At 48.8% G+C, this 20,468-nt stretch overlaps 1 protein-coding gene across 4 annotated transcripts in view; it reads right to left on the bottom strand.

Moving 5' to 3' along the window:
* Positions 1–20,468, bottom strand: part of MYH10 (myosin heavy chain 10) — a 90,722-nt gene that overhangs the window by 45,798 nt on the left and 24,456 nt on the right. For all 4 annotated transcript variants that reach the window (XM_062610548.1, XM_062610550.1, XM_062610549.1 and 1 more), the window contains exons 3-4: positions 15,853–15,880; positions 3,318–3,420 (exon numbers count right to left, since the gene is read on the bottom strand). In XM_062610548.1, coding sequence (XP_062466532.1) covers positions 3,318–3,420; positions 15,853–15,880 — 131 coding nt within the window. The remainder of the gene's footprint in view (positions 1–3,317; positions 3,421–15,852; positions 15,881–20,468) is intronic.

Here is a 20,468-nt window from a genome sequence, read left to right as displayed (position 1 = left end):
AAACACATCAGCCTCACCAATTACCTGTCCTTGTTCTCCTCCTCTCATTCTATATACCCTTTTCTCTTCACCTCCTGAGCCTTCAGCAGAATCATTGAGAGCGGAGGTGAGAGGCTCCTCTGTGGCCTTGGGACAGCTTTGGTTCACGGTAGCCAAGCTAAAGCCTCCTTGCTGTCTGTGTCACACGTGGCATAGTTAACAACTGAGTAAGACACAGTATGCTTGGTGCAGGCAAATACACAGATTTCCTGGGAAAGTCCTTAGTGCTACCACCTCATCCCCCCGCATTCCTTAGAGGTCAGTTTGGTGGATGTGAAGCTAAAGCTTTCAGTTACAACAGGTATGTTCTGCCTTCTCACCCCTGCTACCTCCTGCTGGGGTTGTACCTGTGCCAGTCCTGACTCTCAACCAAGCACGCTGCAGGCAAGAGCTCAGGCTCATGGTCCTCCTCCTCCCACCTTCAGAAGAGCTGGTGTTTATAACTCAGCACCAAGGCTTTCTGCCTTCCCCCTGACTCAGCTCTGGAAAGCCTCTATTTCCGACGTCAGGAATTACCGCAGTCTCACCCAGCTCTGCCAAGCCCCACAACTACTAAAGCTTCTCTTCTGCATGTTCCCCACCACCCCTACTCACACCTCCTAGCACAGTGCCCAAGACAACACCTCTAACATTCCTTGGGATTAAACAGGAAATGAGACTGTGAGGCTACAGATTCAGACACTCCAGAATTAGGAAATGCTGGTGTTAAGGTTGCTCAGTGCTGTGATTCTACCCTCTGTGGTTACCATGTGTTACTGGCTCTGTTCCCCACAGGGCTTCAACTGCAGAAGATATGCAGGGCTCCTCTGCAGGTGAAATGTCATAGAATGGTTTGGGTTGAAAGGACTGTAAAGCTCCTCCAGCTCCAACCCCTGCCACAGGCAGGGACACCTTCCACTGGAGCAGCTTGCTCCAAGCCCCTGTGTCCAACCTGCCCTTCAGCACTGCCAGGGATGGGGCAGCCACAGCTTCTCTGGGCACCCTGGGCCAGAGCCTCGGCACCCTCACAGGGAAGAGCTTCTGCCTAAGAGCTCATCTCAGTCTCCCCTCAGGCAGGTTAAAGCCATTCCCCTTGGCCTGTCACTACAGTCCCTGATGAAGAGTCCCTCTCTGGCATCCTTGTAGCCCCCTTCAGATACTGGAAGCTGTTCTAAGGAAAATAATTATTAGGAAAGAGGCCGTTGGGAAAGAAGAGTCCCACGGACAAGCAGCTGAATGCCAAATGTGATGAAGCTGTCCAAGGGATGGGCAGAGCCCCTAGTGATGCTCCTCACATAAGCTGAATGTTTCACCATCAGCACTGCTGGAGAACACACTGGGAAAGCAGCCATGGCAGGGCAGAACAACAGCACTGTCCTGGCCACAGCCTGAGGTGCCAGCAGGATTGGAGGGGTCACACTTTCTTGTAATGCTTTTGCAGCATTCTGCCAGGCTACAGCAAAGGTAACCCCAGACTTCAGAACAGTCTTGGGGGGATGTGTATTCATTCATTAGCATGCAAACTGCTTCCTAAAAACTCTCCATGCAGTGCTCAGAACAGCCTCACAGCAGACACTGGTCATTGTAACAGGATGGATGAGGGTAAATCCATCACTAGCAGTCAATTTAAGAAGCTTATTTAGCATCTTCTCTGTGCACAAAGCTCGTACAGATGGGCCCTGCGGATCACACCAGCCCTCTGCTGCCTTCTACTGAATATGCCAACAGGGACAAACCTGACTGTGCCTACAGCCCCAGTTCTGACACTTCCTGACTCCTGAGCACTAGGTGTGTGGGTCAGACATGGTTTGTTTGCAGTGTATGAGTGAAAATGAATTGTTACAGAACAAGGGAGGGTCATTTGTGCTTCAAAACTGTTTTGGTTACACAAACCTTCTGCATTTTTGGTACGTGTTTGGTATATGTTTAATCCAGGACTCACTAAGGTACTGCATGGGTGAAGTTCAGGACTGAAGTATTAGACCTTTATTCAGGAAAGGACCCTGCTCTCTTTACTATGCCCAAACTATGTTTTACAACGAATAAAACCTTTTCCAATCCTTATCACAACAGACATCGACCGTTCATAAAGCAGCTCATTACAACAAACATCTTCAAAACTCTTTTGAGATTAACACCCCCATCCCATTCAACCACACTGGTGAGTAGGAAATGCAGCTGCAGTTCAACCTGGGATTTAAACCAACACTGCATTAAAAAGGGCAACTCATCCTTCCCTTCACAGACATCTTCCAGTCCAGCTTTCCCCTTTCTAGTTTGTGCCTTCATTTCATAGTAGTGATGCAGCCACACAATAAAGAACAGAGGAAACGCAGAATCATGGAATCAGAGACTGGTTTGCGTTGGAAGGGACCTTTAAAGCTCATCCAGTTCCAACCCCTGCCACTGGCAGGGACACCTTCCACTAGAGCAGCTTGCTCCAAGCCCCTGTGTCCAACCTGGCCTTGAATCAGCTGGGCTGGGAAAGATCTTCAAGAGCATCAAGTCCAGCCCTTAGCCCAGCACTGCCAAGGCCACCACTAATCCATGTCACTGAGGGCCTCATCTACATGGTTTGTGAACACTTCCAGGGATGGCGTAATTGAGGTTGAATTAATATTTCACCACAACAAGACCCAGATGCTCATAGCAACAGATACCCAAAACCAGCCAAGTACTTTAAAGCAAAGAATTGCTAAAACTTCAATGCAAATGTTGAAGCCTGGCTGGAAATGCGAAGGAAGGTTTAGATAAATCAGAGTGAGTGACACGTTACCAAAACCCCCAAGATTCTCCGACACAAAAGTGTACACTCTTGGGTTTAATGTTATCAAATCTGAGCTCCAGCTTAGCTGCTGACCTCTAGATACAGCAAGTCTACAGCGGCTTTTGAGCCTGAGAATTTTTCCATCTACAGGTTAACCTGTGGAAGACCAGAAAGCTTGTTCACAAACACAGCACTGAAAAGTGCATCTCGTTGGACCTAAAGCCACTAACAGTTACCCAAGGTGATTCTATGTTTAGAAAGCTTGGGTTACTGCAGCAGAAAGCTTTGATCCTGCTCCGAGGTATAATGCTGCATAAAGCCTGTCATTTCCCAACACAAGTTAAACAGCCAACACTGACTGGAAGCTTGGATGTAACTGCTTGTTTTAGCTACTACTAAAGAGAAAATAATGGTTAAGACAAAGTTACATGGATTATATTACATCTTATCTTTAACAAACAGTTGTGGGTTTAATGCAAAGATGACAGCTTTAAAAAGAGTGAGAAACAAGTGAGAAAATATCCCAACTTACAGGAATATTATGGTCCTTTCTTCCTTTATGGGAGGAAGCAACATGAGCAAGGTACTGAATAACCTTCTTAGTGTTTTCAGTCTTCCCGGCACCAGATTCACCTCTGCAAAACATGTCAGACAGTTTCCTCAACATTCATTTCCAACAACGGATCAACCTCATTTCATTCCACTTATGGCTTTCACCACGCAAGAAACCTTCCCTACCCACCTGAACCCAAGAGCACCCACGTGGCAGGGACTACAAGGTACTTGTTTAAATGACCTCCTTCATCCTAAAGATCTCCTCAGCATTGAGATGTTGAACCAGTATGCAACATTAACTTGACTAAAATGTTTGGATTATATTCCTCAATTCCTTTGTTACCTTAAGGAACAAGAAACAGGCTCAGCCCCCATCAGAGACTGCATTTTCCAGAGTGAAGATACATACATTGATTTTTAATTCATGACATCTCTACAGACACACTTTGATATTTATGATCATTTTTACACATTTCACATACCAGGAACTGCTTATGACAATCACCAAGTGGATGGGGACACTCAGAGCCTATAGCAGCCAGTTCCAAAGCCCGAGAAAACACATTTTCAACAGGTTCTTTCTGCTGCCCACTGCAGGCCCTTACCTCCCTTACAGAGATTTATGGCCACAGGGCTACATGAGTTCATTAAGAACTGAATGTATTAGCACAGGGAGGTACAGCCCACAGATCAATAGAGACAGCAAACACACACTGCATTTGTAACACAGAAACAGAACATGTTTAGACAGAATTTACTGAGAGCTTTACATACAGGGTAGCCCAGGCAGGAAATAAGAGCAAGTTCACATGGCTGCAGCCGCAAAGGAGGTTACTACAGCTATAAAACCTGGGTCTGATCTTTGGGTGACTCCAAGCGCCAAAGGGATTACCCGGTCTGGCTTTGCCATGACCAAGGGCAGCAAACTACTGCAGGAAGATCCCATCTTGGGTGAGACGACAACTGCCGGCTGGCAACACCATGAAGGATTTGCTCATGGGGATCTGCATGCGAACGGGGAAAGCGCTTCTGTCCTTGCAGAGCTGTGCACAAACAGCGGTTTGGAAGCCAACTACTCTGTAGGCATGAGAAGCGCACATTTTACATGTGTGCGTATTTCTCAACGAAGGCACTTACAATGGGAACGTCCATTACCCAGCAGGGATCTGAGCACATTCTTCTATAGCTTTCATAAATACCTCCCTCCACCATGCTGCACAGCAGAGTGCTCAGCCAGTCTGCACGTACTTCTGTATTGACTGCCTTCAGACCTGAGTTTCTTGATCACAAAGGCAGCTCAGAAGCATCCCCATCCTCACCCTACTGTCTGCAAAAATCATAGAATCACGGAAATGTTTTGTGTTGGAAGGGACTTTAAAGCTCCTCCAGCTCCAACCCCTGTCACGGGCAGGGACACCTTCCACTAGAGCAGCTTGCTCCAAGTCCCTGTGTCCAACCTGCCCTTGAACACTGCCAGGGATGGGGCAGCCACAGCTTCTCTGGGCACCCTGTGCCAGCGCCTCAGCACCCTCACAGGGAAGAGCTTCTGCCTAAGAGCTCAGCTCAGTCTCCCCTCTGGCAGGTTAAAGCCATTCCCCTTGGCCTGTCCCTACATCCCTTGTCCCAAGCCCATCTCCAGCTTTCCTGCAGCCCCTTCAGGCACTGGAGCTGCTCTCAGGTCTCCCCTTCAGGAGCCTTCTCTTCTCCAGGCTGCCCCAGCCCAGCTCTCTCAGCCTGGCTCCAGAGCAGAGCTGCTCCAGCCCTCGCATCATCTCTGTGTCAATGAAAAATGAGACAATAGAGCACTTAAATTTTCAACCTTGCATATACAGAAAGGATATCACCCCAGATTGGACTCTAAAACAATCATGTTTCCTTTTCACCTTCGAATCGTTTTAAACCATGGGAACCCCCCTGGATAACAGCACAAGCAGAGGCGACCTCTTACTAAGAGACAGCACTGTGTGCCCTTTCCCAGCCATGAGCAAGGAAGGACAGATGCTCACCCACAGCAGCTTCACCAATCCATCATGAAGAGGAGCCCCCAAGAGCTGGGTACAAGCTTAGGGTGCAGCAGCTTGTCCGTTTGACTGATGGAGCTGATCAGCTCCAAGGCTCTGCAAGGGAAAACTCTGAACTGAAAACCCTGGACAAGGTGATTCTGCAGACGGGCTCTGGGTATTTACCACAGCTCAGAGGGTTAACCAAGCAACCAAGCTGTACCGATGGCATCTGCGTCTCAGAAGCAGCTGCATCAACCTGTCTAAACCCATTTTTGTTCCATTTTTCCTCACGAGCCAACCATCAAGGGGAAAATGGTAGGGAATATGAAAGAGCAGAAATCACTGCACTGGGTTACTGAAGACTTTTGGAGATGGAGAGAGTCCTTCCCTTGAAACATGTTCATTACACCAGCTCTGCTCATTGCACGGAGAAACTTGGAGCGTATTACCTGAAGAGCTGGTTCCAGAGAAGATTACTGGGAGAAGGAGCTAATGGATACCTGGAGATCCTTTCTGCCAAGATACCATCAATATGCAACACCGAAACTGGGTGTACTTTGGGACCGCTAGAACTCTCAATGAAAAGTCCCATGTCTCCCCAGCCCAGAATCACCACATACAAGACAAGTACGAAGACTGATAAGCAGAAAACAAGACCTGATGCCAAATCCTCCTTCTCAAGCCTTAATTTCTAGTCTCCCTTTTACTAGTGTTTATATTAACATAACTCATGACTACAAGCAACAGCAAAAGCAGTCTTGCCTGTTTCTAGATGGGTATTAAAATATGCTTACTGCTAAAACCATTCCAGCAGGTATGAGAAGTAAGAAAAGGAGTACAGCAAAATAAACATTTACATTTTAAAACACCACAATTTGTTCTCATTGTCAGCAGGGCCGGGGAACACATCGGCTGTGCCCTTCAAACTAGAGACATTATCTCTGTCAAATTATAGGAAGTTGATTAAATTCTAAGGAAGGAAAATCTACTCGGACGCATGCAGTGAAGAGAAAGCAGCACAACCAATACAGTCCAGACGCTGGCTTTCTAACACCCCGTTTTAGGAGTCTCTGAACCAACAACTCTTCTGGCCGAGGCCCCAGTAAACCTGTATACAGACAGGAAGGTCGAAAGCTCCCAACACATTCCTCTTGCTAAAAAGCCTTTCAATATAATAGTGGGTTGGGGCTTTTTTTAGATAAAGCTTTTATGCAAGTCCGCAGTGAAAAGCAGCACTAAATGGATGTTATCATCCTAGTTCTCCTCTCCCTGGAGCTTACAAGTATGCCGAGTATTTCCTGCAGGATGCGGTGGTAGATAGCTCGGCTGCCATAGACTGCAAAAGAATTAAGATTTGGGATAAAGCCCTTTTCATTTATAGGAATAATGGTTTCTGAGGACTTCAGCTCTTTCCCAGGAGTGCAAACACACAGATTAGAAAAATAAATTAAAGTCATCTACCTCCACCAACCTGCCCAAAAAAGGTAAACTGACTATCACCCAGCGCAGGATTGATGGAATGAGATGGTACCATGAAGGTAAAGATTAACTTGTTCAAACCCTTGTTTTAATACAACTCAGTATATTACCATGAATTAAACAACTAAACCCCTCTGCTGAGATCCCTGGCAAACTTCAGCCAACAGCAGCCTGGCTAATGGCTTCAGCAGGGTCTTTTCATCTCCCTCTGCTTCAGTTTCAGTTCCACTACGAGCAGAGATAAAACCTCATGAGTGAAGTAAAAGGTTCCATCAACTCTAGACTTGGGCTGTGTCAAAGAGCACATCCAATTAAGCAAACCACCTTCAGCAACAGTCTCAAGTTGGAGGCATGAGGTGATTCCATCAATTAACTGAAGGATCTCTCCCTTCCAAACTGTGTTACAAAGGACAAAAGGACAAGAAGTCCAACACTTGCAGGGAAATCTACCCAGTATATGGAGTTCAAGTGCTTTTCCCTGTAGCAAAGCTTCTGCTTTGAAGCAGCTTCAAGCACATTTAAAATAGGAAAAGCTTAGTTAGTGTGAGCACTTTTGAGTTTTGCCATGGGTTTCAATCTGTTGCCTGTGAAGCTGCAGCATCACCTTCGATACAGGAGAGTTTGCTTGGGGCAAACTCATCTCAGCTGTGATTTGGTTCATAACTATTAGGGACCATCTTCTCAACCAGCTGCAATTTCTTTTCCTGAGCAACTTGCGCCCAGCTCTTGCACAGAAATAAAAGGAATACAGGGAATGAATTCCCTGTCTGAAAAGACTGCCTTCTAGAGAACAGGCACAGCAAACACAGCAGGAAAGGACTCGTGGGTCAGGAAGCCAGTCCACCGACTGCCAGGAGAGCAGCACTCTTGTCCCACCCAGCCCACTCACAGTGCTATTGTTATCCCAGGAACAGGTCAAATGCCTGCCTGGGAAAGACCCACTCTAAGGAAAGCTACTGTTCTAGAGGAAAACAGTGGTGAAACAGTTGCTCTCCCTACTGTCAGGTAGGTTTGAAGCATCTACACATCTTGTGACAGGTAGAGCACACAGCATGGCAGGACAGGGCAACACCACAACCTCTTCCTGAACTGGCAAAGGATGTGAGGGAAGTCAGATTAGTTTAAAGGCACTTCCTGAAGTCTCACTGCAAGGGCTGGCACCCTTCCACCACCACCCACCTGGCCATTAATCCCCCCAGCAGCCCAGGGCTACGCAGGACAGGCAGTGCGTAGTGTCAAGAGCCACACAGGAGAGATGGACACAAACCCACACGTACAAAGCAACCTTTGAAATTCAAAGACTTCTCTTCATCTTGCTACCAGTGCACAAAGTCCACTGCAAACGAACAGTATTTGTGAAGATAAGCAGTACTCAGGATGGCCAGGTGCTGTTAGTGCCACCTGCCTACTGCAGACCATCTCTGTGATTTACACTCCTGGAAAACCAACCGAACAAGCCGGGATTTTCCATGCTGGGTGCCTGGATCACCCGAACCTTTCTTCTGCCCCAGGAGTTTCACAGAATCCCAGCCTGGTTTGTGTTGGAAGGGACCTTAAAGCTCCTCCAGCTCCAACCCCTGCCACGGGCAGGGACACCTTCCCCTAGAGCAGCTTGCTCCAAGCCCGTGTCCAACCTGCCCTTGAGCACTGCCAGGGATGGGGCAGCCACAGCTTCTCTGGGCACCCTGTGCCAGCGCCTCAGCACCCTCACAGGGAAGATTTCTCCCCCTTCATCTCGAGTTTCAGTCTATTCCTATCATCCCTGCTCAGCACCAAGCTCTGGGGTGAGATGTTCATCTGGAAGCAGAAGGTCCTTTTGCAGGTGGCATCACCTCAGTGCCAGTGTGAGTCCTCCTCAGCACCCACTGCCCAGGGCACAGGAATCCCAGCCTGTCACCGGCTCCTCAGCCAGCAATGCCTCCATTCCTGCGCAGCAGCCACGTACCACACTAGCACATGCAGTGAGCACTTCCATGGGTTGTAGGAGCAAGTAACTGCGAAAGTAAGAGCCCCAACAAGGGTCTTTTGTTCTTCTCACAACAGCAGTTGCAAAGAACAGAAGAAACACTTATTCTCAGACACAACCGAGCAGACCTTCCAGTTACACGTTAACAGATACTTACAGTCAAGACCTGTCATTGCAGGCTGCCTTAATCACCTGCCTAACGTGCTGAAACAAAGAGGTATAACAGAGTCTGAGCTAGTGCAGAAGAGTCACTAAGCGGCTTTACTATTCACACGGCTGCTTTATAGCTCTTTGATTTCTCTCTAGACACTTCCCATCATCTCTGCACAGTTGTCCAGGGAATGTTACAAGCTGGATTCCAGCCAGAGGTTGTATACAAAAATGCTTGGTATTTGCTGCTGTTGTCCTTTACTAAACAGGCTCTATTCCCTCCACACCCCACCACTCCTACTGCAGCCAGTGCAGATTAGATACCCATGTGGGGCTGCAAGCGGCTGCCAAATGACTGTTTATCAAACCCAGTCTCAGTTTTGAGAATACCAGAAGCTTGTGGTGAGATTCTCCAACCTAGAATTGCAACAGCTCAAAGAAGTGCCAGGCAGCACATTCTCATATTTGACTTCCCAGCAGTTGCCTTGCAGCTGAACAACAGAGCCAGGGAAGGCTTGAATCATAGAATGGTTTGGGCTGGAAGGGACCTTAAAGCTCATCCACATCCAGCCTCCAGCCACAGGCAGGGACACCTTCCACTAGAGCAGCTTGCTCCAAGCCCCTGTGTCCAACCTGGCCTTGAACACTGCCAGGGATGGGGCAGCCACAGCTTCTCTGGGCACCCTGTGCCAGCGCCTCAGCACCCTCACAGGGAAGAGCTTCTGCCTTATCCCCAACCTGAACTTCCCCTGTTCCAGTTTGAACCCATTCCCCTTGTCCTGTCACTCCAGCCACTGCTGAAGAGTCCCTCGCCAGCATCCTTGTAGCCTTCACACACTGGAAGCTGCTCTGAGGTTTTCTTCTCCAGGCTGAACAGCCCCGATATTCTTAGAATGTTTCTCAGATTCCACAACAGAAATGTCTCCCTCTTGGTCAACAGCCCCCAGCAGCAGGAACCATCCTGCTGGAGAACAGCCCAGGCTAATGCTGACAAACAGCAGTAACTGAAGAGAAGCAACAACCTGCAGGAAAGGTTCAGCAGCAGCATCTTCCCCAAGGAAACAGCCTGCAAACCCATACATTGCAACTCCTCATCTTACAGGAGTCAAGTGTTCCATGAGGTGGGTGCACGTGGCAAAGCCAGCACCACTCTTCTGAGACTGATTTCAGTGGATCCTGGGTTAACGGAGGCTGCTCCCAGGAAGCTGCTGCAATAACATATTTTCCTTTCTTTTCAGCAAGCAAATCATTTACAAAGGAAAGAGCCTAAATAAGTTCTCACTTGCCCTCCAGCCAAGCGGGGTGATGAGGTTTAAGCCCAGCTTCCCCAGAGAGGTGCTGGGTTTGGGGCTTGTTTTTTATTGGGAAGCTTGATGAACTAACTCACAAAGGCCCGGGAGCTGAGCACCTGACTGACATTCTGTCAGGGGCTGGCAGCCCAAGAGCCAGGCAGCCAACTGCCAAGACAAAAAGGAACTACCAGCATCAATGTTCGCTCAGTTCCTCCCACCTCGCTGTTACCCAGGCAATAACCCATGTCTGATCACCTGCACCATGGGCTTGGAACTGCATGTGTTTGTGCCTGCAGCTGAGGGTTTCTCAGTTGGAAGGCCAAGGGCACATAAGAAATTGCATCATTACTAACCTGAGCAAAGCAGGATTGATCCCTGGAGCAGGTATGAGTCCTTCTAGACATAGAATCATAGAATAGTTTGAGTTGGAAGGGACCTTCACAGCTCATCCAGTCCAATCCCCCTGCAATGAGCAGGGACATCCTCAACTGGATGAGGCTGCCCAGAACCACATCCAGACTGCTCTTGAATGTCTCTAGGGATGGAGCATCCATCACCTCGCTGGGTAACCTGTGCCAGTGTTTTACCACCCTCCTTGGACAAAGTTTCTTCCTCACATCCATCCTGAATCTCCTCTTTCAGTTTAAACCCATCACCCCTCATCCTGTCACAACAGGCCCTGCTGAAAAGCCTCTCCCCATCTTTCTTATAGGCCCCTGTTGAGAACTGAAAGGCCACAACAAGGTCTCCCTGGAGCTCTCCCCAGGCTGAACAACCCCAGCTCTCTCAGCCTTTCCTCACAGAAGAGATGCTCCATCCCTCACATCATTTTTGTGGCCTTTCTCTGGACCCTCTCCACAGGTCCATGTCTTTCCTGTACTGAGGACTCCAGAGCTGGATGCAGTGCTCCAGCTGGGGGCTCACCAAAGAGAATGAACATGGAAAAATGACTCTTGGTTCACCCCAAGAAAACCCTGTCCTTAATAAGAAATCTCATCCAACTCTGTCCCTGGGGCTCAGGTACTAACCATGTACCGGCAGAGGTGTGGTTGGGTGAAAGGTGGGGGCACAGTGAAACAAAGAAGAGCAGAAGCAAGGAAGTCACTGCATATTATCTGCCACTAGCTCAGAATAAAGCCCTGTTCAGCAGTCTCCGTGGCAATGCAGGTGTCTATATTTGGTTCCCTAAAGGATCGAGGGTGGAAAGGGAAGAGAACAGACGGAGGCAAAAGAAGAAGGAGGCAGCACAGCATTCTGTGTTCAGAGACAACTCATTTCTGCAGCGAGAGAGGAATTCATCTGTGTTAGTCACCAGGTCTGGACTGGAGAACTGAATGACAGCCCCATCAGCTGGCGATGTAATACCCTTCTGAAGAGCCAGCTCCCATGTTCAGTGAAGGACAAGATGTTCTGCTGAGACAAGCACCATGGGAACGCAGCAGCTGGGGAATTTCTCCTCTCCTGGTGTTAAATTTGACTTTGAGAACATATCCCAGACTTCCAGATCCCCGGTTCATGCAGGACTCCTCACGGAACACCAGCAGGTGACGAAGCTGAGACAGGAAACCTCCAAGTAATCCCACTACCCTCGGAACTGAGACATGAGAAGAGGCGTGCCTGGAGAGCCATCCATGAGGGCTAGCGCCCTGCACACGGTGTGTGATGTTAGAGAACGCGCTAACCGCCCTGCAGCTTCATGCCGTGTCCGAACACAGCTCCCTGCTTCCTAGAACAGTGGCTGCAGGAAGGGAACTGCAGCCTGTCAGGGAAAGAGCGGTATTCCTTAGAGGTCTGGACCGGGGAAGACAATGAACAGCCTCAACCCTGAATTTCAGCCACACATTTTCAGGCCTAGGGTACAAAACCACCACGTGTACCAGACAAAAATCAGGATTCAGCCGTCTCTTGAGTCCAGAGGGATCAAAAGCTTCAGTTCATCTTGCAAATGAGGTAAAAACAAGAGCGTTTAAAGGTTTTCCAGGGAAAGTAGGAATGGATCAGACATTCACTAAGACAGAACTAGGAAACAGTGCAGAGACGGTCCCTGAAGAGAGAGAGCCAAAACCAAACCTGAAGGCTCACCCCAGCACCAATGAAAGAATGCCCTTGAGAGCAGCACTCCTGGTTGTCAAGAGGAAAAGGGGGATGAGTTCGGAGACCCGGTAAGGTGCTGTCCACATATTATTACTTGAGTGCTTATCTGGCCATAGGAGGCAAAATCCCAGGACACCTTATCAATCAGGGGAAGGGAGATAGGTGAAGATGCTACCCAGATGGACCTTCATCAAGCAGGTCTCTATGGACATCTTGGAGACAATTACGGTCAAGGCAGAAACAGAATGACAGGCACACCACAGTGGTCCACCCAACACGTCAGGGGATGTTTCCTTTCTCATTAGCTAGCTTGAACCATCCTATGGAGAACAGAAAATGAGGACTTTTAGCTCTACTAAAGATGAGGGTCAATCGGGTGATCCAGGTCCCGAGCCAAGTCAGGGGTGAGATGTCTCAAGCCTTTTATGAACTGCCAAAGGAGGTTCTGAAACCACCTCTGGTGCAGTTAAAACACACTCATTCCACCTTATTTATTCCTGCCTTAGTCTAAGACCTGTATTTCCATGGCATGGAAGGGACACACACAGAATTCACCTCCTCACCACAGAAACAGCAATGCAATACAAGTCCTGGACACTGGCCTGCTCCTGATCAAAACATGAGAGCTCCCTTTAGTCTGCTACACAAGGGACTTTGCCACAGCCTTGTCCCGTTCATGAAGAGGATTTAACATCCCAGCCAGATGTCAGGTATGAGTGTGCAACACAAACCTGGCACAAGGATTCAGCTCTCCCCTGGAGGAAGCCACATCAGGGGTAGCACCACAGCCCACAGCTGCCTTCAGAGTCTGCTTGTTCAAAAGATACATGGGGGGAATACATGTGGGTTTGATGGCTCTTCCCTTGGAACTGGGCTCAGTTGTAACACTGCTTAAGACAAACGTATTTGAAGAGGGAACTGTTTATTAACGGTAGCAGCAGTCTGGTTAAGCCCTTTTTATTATCCTTTTTACAGTCAGGATCTAAATGGTGCTGATGGTTAGGCAGCATTAGCAAGGTCTCCTGGGCTATGGTGGAACTTCAGTGTTCTGCTTCATGGTAACAAAAACACCACGGATCCCAGCATCCATTACATCATGTGTCGTCATAGTCTCAAAAAGCTAAGACCTAGACTGGATGTTCCTTGGTCCTGTACATCCAGTCTGGAGATTTGATGTCTCACCCTTGATAATTCTGAGGCTCCGGATCTGTCCACATTACCGAGGAAACTTGTATTTCCTTGTGAACAGTGTCCAGTGACATTGATCCTTTCAACTGTGCTTCTGTGTAAGTACTTGAGCAGGAAACCCCAAAGCACCAAGGCAGGCAACAGAGCCAGGAATCTGCTGCTCACACCCAGCTTTATAAAGGTTCTGTCACTCTTCTGTCACGTGTAGCCTTTACCATGTGTGCAACAAAGACACTGAATTCCAGGGTAACAGAACCTGCCCAGGGTCACGGTACTGATAGTTTCAGTACTCAGTTTTGTGACAAGATTCTAGGCCAGTGCTAAAATCCTTCAGAGCTGCATCATCCACTGCTGCTGAAACCTTGCATGGAGTGGAGATCTGTCACCAGACACTGACATGTCCAGCAGAAGATGTGCCCAGGCTCATCATCTGAGCCTGCACTCAAGAGAGTCCCCAGCAGCCCCAGTCCTCAGTAGTGGATGTGGTCCCGTTCTGAGGTCTGGCTGTAAGGACATGTGTCCACCCCTCGCCCCTTGCTGTGTGAAAGCAATCTTCTCTGTAAAGGCTGTGCAATGAGCAGCTTCTCGGCTGCCCAGCCAGGGTGTGGAACCTACCCCCAGTGCAGATACTTTGTGCTGAAGTGTGTGGTACCAGATATAAAACAGGGTTCAGTTGTCTATTCAGTACAGAAGGATCAAAGCTCCCGGTGACCTGACAGGTGAGGTAACAATAAAACTGAAGGCAGGAGAAAAAGGCATTCCCATTTGCAAATGAACAGATCAGACGTGCCCTAAATCCTGCAGCACTGCCATTCCAACCTCTGTGGTCTCTGCTGACCATGTAAAGGAGGGCATGGTTCACATACAGGCACCAAACATGAAGCTGCTTCAGAAGAATTCCCCTGGGGCAAGCACATACTGTCGAAATACCCACAAACACACAAGAACAAAGCATTTCTTTTCACCCTGGGATCCCATCCCTGCTCTGAGGGCTGTTTTGTACATTGCACATGAAGTAGTCATCACATGAAAACAGCAGTCCTACCAAGAGCAGGAACCACAGATGTAGACAAGCCTGTGTTAACTGGATTAACTTTTATCTTGGCTACAGAACTGTATTTGCTTCTGTGTCCTCAGGCCCCATGAATCTTGCATTCATGGTACCCATAGTTCAAAAAAGTGTGGCTTGGAAGGATCCACCTTCAGCCTTGTGTAGAGTCTGGAGCTAAGGCAGTTTTGTAGGAAGCAGGAGACGAAGATTTGAATCCCTTCAAGTCAAGAAGGAAACTGAGCCCGGGTCTCTTTCAGCAGTGACCCTGACCATGAGCTCTATTTGCTATCCTCACCAGCAATGTCCTCAGCGCAGCCGGCACACGCTGCCTGCCACACAGCGTGCTCCTGAGCCACACAACCCAGGCGGAGTCAGGAGGTGCCACCCTCCCCTCTATCCCCATTAGATGTCAGGTTATACCCACCACTGCAGCAAGCAGCTTCAGAACAGACCCAAGTGGGGTTTCACAGCACAGATGAACCATCCTAAGTGCAGACTTCTGCCAACAGGGGCAGTTGCCCTCCTGCATGGTCATCCCTCCTGCTCCAGGCTAGGGCTTACCCCTCTGAGCCCGGAGAATGGAACTGCTGAAAAGCACCATTCTGTGGCAGGGTCAGGTCTCTGCCAGCTTCGTGCCCTGAATGAGCTGACGTTGCCTGCCAACCCCTAGTGCAGCAGGAGAGGCTGCAGAGACACAGCCTGTGCAGGCCAGGAAACTGGATCCCATGTAACAGCAGCCCAAAGACAGATCAGCTCAGCAGTCTCACATGGCTGGAAGCACTCATGCTCTGAGTACCCACCACTGCACATGGAAAGTTAAGCTGAAGCCAGAAGTCTGGTCCTGGGTGGGACCACTGCAGGTTCACACAGCAAAACCTTGGTGTCAGCTGCTTCAGAGCTCTTCATGTGAAGCAGATCCAGTGCTAAGCTGCTGCTCAATGGGGTTTCCAGACCAGCTTCTGATTCACGTCCCCTTGGGGTGCTACACACTGAGCAGCCACAGCCCAGCATCTCAGGCAGATGTTCCCTTCTTAGAGCTTTCTGTTTCCGGTTCAGATCTGACATCTCAAATGCATTTCTTAAAGAACATGCCCATAAAGCTTTCAATAAGGTGAATGACTGTATTAAAATAATACATCCCCACATTAAGTATCGCTTCGTGCCACATCTTTAACCACCAGGCACTGCTGGCCAAGGTTAAAGCCAAGGGTGGACTCCCAGAGCTGTATCCAAGACCCCTTCCACAAGTCAGACTCCCAGAAATGCCCATAGGAAAAGTGTTCACTTACGTGCAGAGAATGGATTGGTCCTCACGGTCTGAAAAACAAGAACAAACGTGGTTACAGGTCGATTGCTTGCACTCTCCTGAATTTGCAAAATACTTTCCTTTAAGGAATCTTTTAAAACTTAGCTTAACAATTGTAAAGATTCTCTCAAACAATATTAATAACATCCCTTAAAGTCCCAGTTCACACACACCCCCCCCCAAACAACAGCTGAGACATTCCTAAAAGTTTCACCATTTCAGATAATAAAGCCAAAATTTGGGTTGAATTTAATAATCATCCACAATAAACTTTTTATACTATTCCCTGTGAGGGTGCTGAGGCGCTGGCACAGGGTGCCCAGAGAAGCTGTGGCTGCCCCATCCCTGGCAGTGCTCAAGGCCAGGTTGGACACAGGGGCTTGGAGCAAGCTGCTCTAGTGGAAGGTGTTGGAACTGGATGAGCTTTAAGGTCCCTTCCAACCCAAACCAGGCTGGGATTTTCAGATAAAGCTGCCCCAATGGTTTTTATTGTGTATGAACCTTTCCCAGATTAATCAAAGCATTTAAATCTGTAAGCATGAAGTAAGAACAGAGTTTCGAGGACACAACAGCAATGAGCAGACACTTGGCAGCAGCACTGACATCCCCAAACAAGGGCTTTACAGGTTTCTGTTTTCTTTTTGAAATGAAGCTGCAAGCCTGTAGTGCTTCCATAACTTAGCTGAGTCATTAAAGCCTTGTCAAAGGACACCCAGGGAAACATTGAGCAGAGGCAGACTCAGCACTTCTGTGCCACCCACTGCCACACTCGTGACCTTTGGAAGGAATGCCTGCAGGTCAGTTGTACCCTGCCAGAGGTGCTCCGTAATGACAGGGTCTTACAGCATATTTCAACATCATACACTCTATTAAAATCCACACTCTCCATTAAAATCTCTGTAATAAAACATTCACAGACACCTGCAGAAAGTCAAAGGGTGCAGGTAAAGGTGATCTCCACCCCCTGTTTCAGCCAGAGCTTTCAATGAGGTCAACAGCTTGTTCAGAAGTGTGCATCAGGCAGATCTTGCTTTCACACTTCAGCTGCTGGCCACTGGCTCTAAGCACACACAACCACCTCCTGAAGCTCAGGACTTCAAACAGGTTTTCCATTCCAGTGGGTAATTCATAAGGGATTACATTATAATAAATGAAACCAAGCTTATGATGCTCAGGTGCGAAGCTCAGGACTACATGTTGGACTCTCTGCCACCCTGCTGCTTGATCACAACCCTGACTGACCATGGAAAGGGAGCAATGGGTGATGTGAGGATCAGTATTCCTTCTAGGTCAGAGAGTTCAGTCCAAGCAGGATTAACAGACAGCTTCCTCACCTGATTCATAGGTGTGAAACAAACCCGTGGCCCATACCATAGAATCATAGCTGGGTTGGAAGGGATCTCAAAGCTCCTCCAGTTCCAACCCCTGCCACAGACAGGGACACCTTCCACTAGAGCAGCTTGCTCCAAGCCCCTGTGTCCAACCTGCCCTTGAACACTGCCAGGGATGGGGCAGCCACAGCTTCTCTGGGCACCCTGTGCCAGCGCCTCAGCACCCTCACAGGGAAGAGCTCTTTCCTCGTATCTAACCTAAATCTCCCGTTTATGGTCGAGTATCAGACATCAAAGCATTTCTTTCACTCCTGCTCTCCCCCTGCTTACACCCAATAGCAGGCTCTTGCACCCCAAGGCCAGACCCACCAGTGCTGAACACCTCCTGCTGCAGAACCAAAGTCATCTCGCTGACGCAGCAGCAAGAGCCACATCTGGAAAGCTCCCATGTACAGCACTGAACTTCCCAAAGGCTTTGAAGAGAAGCCAAGGAGAATGACCAGAATGCAAGAAGGACAAGAAAGCTGGCAGCTGGTTTTCCCGATGCTCCCTTAAACCTGCTCTGAGGGATGTACTCTGGAGACAGCAACGGGCAGCTCCACAAACCACCCTGCTGCCTGGCTGCAGGAGAGCTGCCACGTCTTCTGGCTTGAAAATCCAGGACCAACAGACCCCAATGTTTCCCTTCCTATGTATATATATAACAAAATACAGGCAGTTTTGACTGTCAGAACACAAAACATTATCCCACATCCCTTCCCTTACCAAACTACAGAAGCTTTTTTCCCCTCCTAACAGACTAAACCTAACAAACCCCCTGTTAACTCCAGGGCAGGTTCCAGATGTACATTCAAATGCACTGTTGGATAATTGGTTCAGGCAGGATGTTCTGTAAAGTCTTAGCTCAAAGCTATAGAGTCTGCCTACAAAAGAGTTACTGTACTTAACAAGGCAGCTCTTCTCAAAGCCTGCCTTGGTTCTGCTGCGGTCACACTGGAGTCATTCATAGATTGATACAGGATAATCAAACAGAAGAGGAAGAATCTGTCTTCAAGTTTCCAACCAAAACTCAAAGGCAATGGCACTGCAAGCACAGAACAGAGCTGACAAGTACAGGGCTGCCCACCCTCTACAACTGCCTCTGCTCCACTGGCCCTTTCACTATACTGATATTCTAAGTACGGCGAATGCCCAGATCTGCCTTTATCCCACACAGTTTGACTCGGAATGAATGGAAGAAGCCAACTGGAGCTATCCCAACTGGGCAGCCATTTCTTGAGCTTGAACCAAGCACACAAAGCTATGAAAACGACTCCACAGCTGTATTACCTCCTGTTGGGTTTAACCCATCTCCCATTGCTTCAACAGCACCTACGGTTCTTGTCAAACACAGTAGCTTCCATGCGAACATTGCCTCTCTCACAACCCCATCACCCCTTAAGCATCTTCCCTTTTGTATCTAGACTTCATTTAAGTAACAACATGAAGTAAGCGTGCTGAGATAAAAAGGTTAATGTGCAAGTCTTGCCCTTCCCCAACTCCAGCTGAAGAGCAAGCCATGGGCTGCGGCACATCCAGCCTCAGGTAGTGATGGAGAGGAAAGCGGTTCTTGTTTGCAGGTACATCAAGGGTTGTCCTGCCCGAAAGCCAAGCACAAGGCTCTTGTAGCTCATTCTTTTTGACACAGCTTTTCTGCTCTCTCTCCAGAGCACGAAGCACCTATTCAGCAGCAATAAAGCACCAGCCCCATTTCTGCAGCAGACAGAGCCAAGGTTGCTGCTTTTGTTGGGGTGGAAGCAGCAACTTCTTTGCTATTTCTCAAATGGGAGGAATTGTCTTTCTAAAAAGAGGCAGCAGCGCAGTGGGACTGGAGGGCTCTTGTGTATTTTTAGACAGTATTAAACACCCAGGTGCCATGGAGCATAAACCAAGAACAGCTTGGTTCCCCGCTCAACAGCCTTGTTTGTTGTGGATGCCAGGCTTGGAAGATCTGCTGTGTATTTGCCCTCTGCTGCAGGTGAACAAGCTCAAATATCCATCTATTCAAGGACATTGCAAATTGAACTCCTGACAAGTTTAGTGAAAATGGGTCAATGCCTGGAGCAAAGAGACGTGCCCATCAGCACAGGTTCTGCTGCACTGGGGCATAAAGGCTACACAGCATCGCAGAGCTCGCGGGTTGTCTGACAATCTGCCATTCCTCAACCCCAAGCTCAGCCCTACTGGCCTGATAAGCACAGGAAGGGATCTGGTTACAGAGACCAAGCATGCCTTGAGATTTTGTGTTTGTCTCTAAAATGTTGCCTGGTTACCCCATAAACTATCACCAAACACTTAACACCATGAAGTGACGTGCAACAAACACCTCTAACCAGCGTAAGGGCAAGAGTGACAGGCACAAGTTTGTTTGCTGAGCATCCACCTCGCTGTATCCTGACACACACAAACCAAGGGATTGCTGCAATAGCGCTGTTTATCCTACACTTCACCTCTACCTCCAGTTGTGCAACAACCTCTGCTGTGTACAGCTTAGTCATTCCCTCCTCAACGCACATTCTGCAACTTCACCAACAGACAAGGGCAGCCCAAAGAAGCACGGTCAGTATTTTGCCAACAGGAACCCATTAAACATTCCAGTGAACTTCTGAAACAGCGTGTCTCTTGCCAGCACTACTGAGCTGACATTCCAAATTACAGAACCTGCAGTTAATCGAACCAGGACTGACTGTTAAAGGAACCTGACCATGCCCAAAGAATCTGATTCTTCATCTGCAGTCCTGATCCAGCTCCAGGGCAGCAGCACAAGAGGGACGTGGAGCTGCTGGAGCGAGGCCAGAGGAGGCCATGGAGATGCTGCGAGGGCTGGAGCAGCTCTGCTCTGGAGCCAGGCTGAGAGAGCTGGGCTGGGTCAGCCTGGAGAAGAGAAGGCTCCTGAAGGGGAGACCTGAGAGCAGCTCCAGTGCCTGAAGGGGCTGCAGGAAACCTGGAGAGGGGCTTGGGACAAGGGATGTAGGGACAGGCCAAGGGGAATGGCTTTAACCTGCCAGAGGGGAGACTGAGATGAGCTCTTAGGCAGAAGCTCTTCCCTGTGAGGGTGCTGAGGCGCTGGCACAGGGTGCCCAGAGAAGCTGTGGCTGCCCCATCCCTGGCAGTGTTCAAGACCAGGTTGGACACAGGGGCTTGGAGCAAGGTGCTCCAGTGGAAGGTGTCCCTGCCCGTGGCAGGGGTTGGAGCTGGATGGGCTTTAAACTCCCTTCCAACCCAAACC

Source organism: Pezoporus occidentalis, unplaced genomic scaffold (assembly GCF_034315485.1).
Source record: "Pezoporus occidentalis ecotype Australia unplaced genomic scaffold, CSIRO_AGI_Poc_V1 ctg148, whole genome shotgun sequence".
Classification (NCBI taxonomy): Eukaryota; Metazoa; Chordata; class Aves; order Psittaciformes; family Psittacidae; genus Pezoporus; species Pezoporus occidentalis.
Note: the sequence above shows the minus strand (reverse complement) of the source record. Positions and strands in the feature narration are given on the sequence as shown.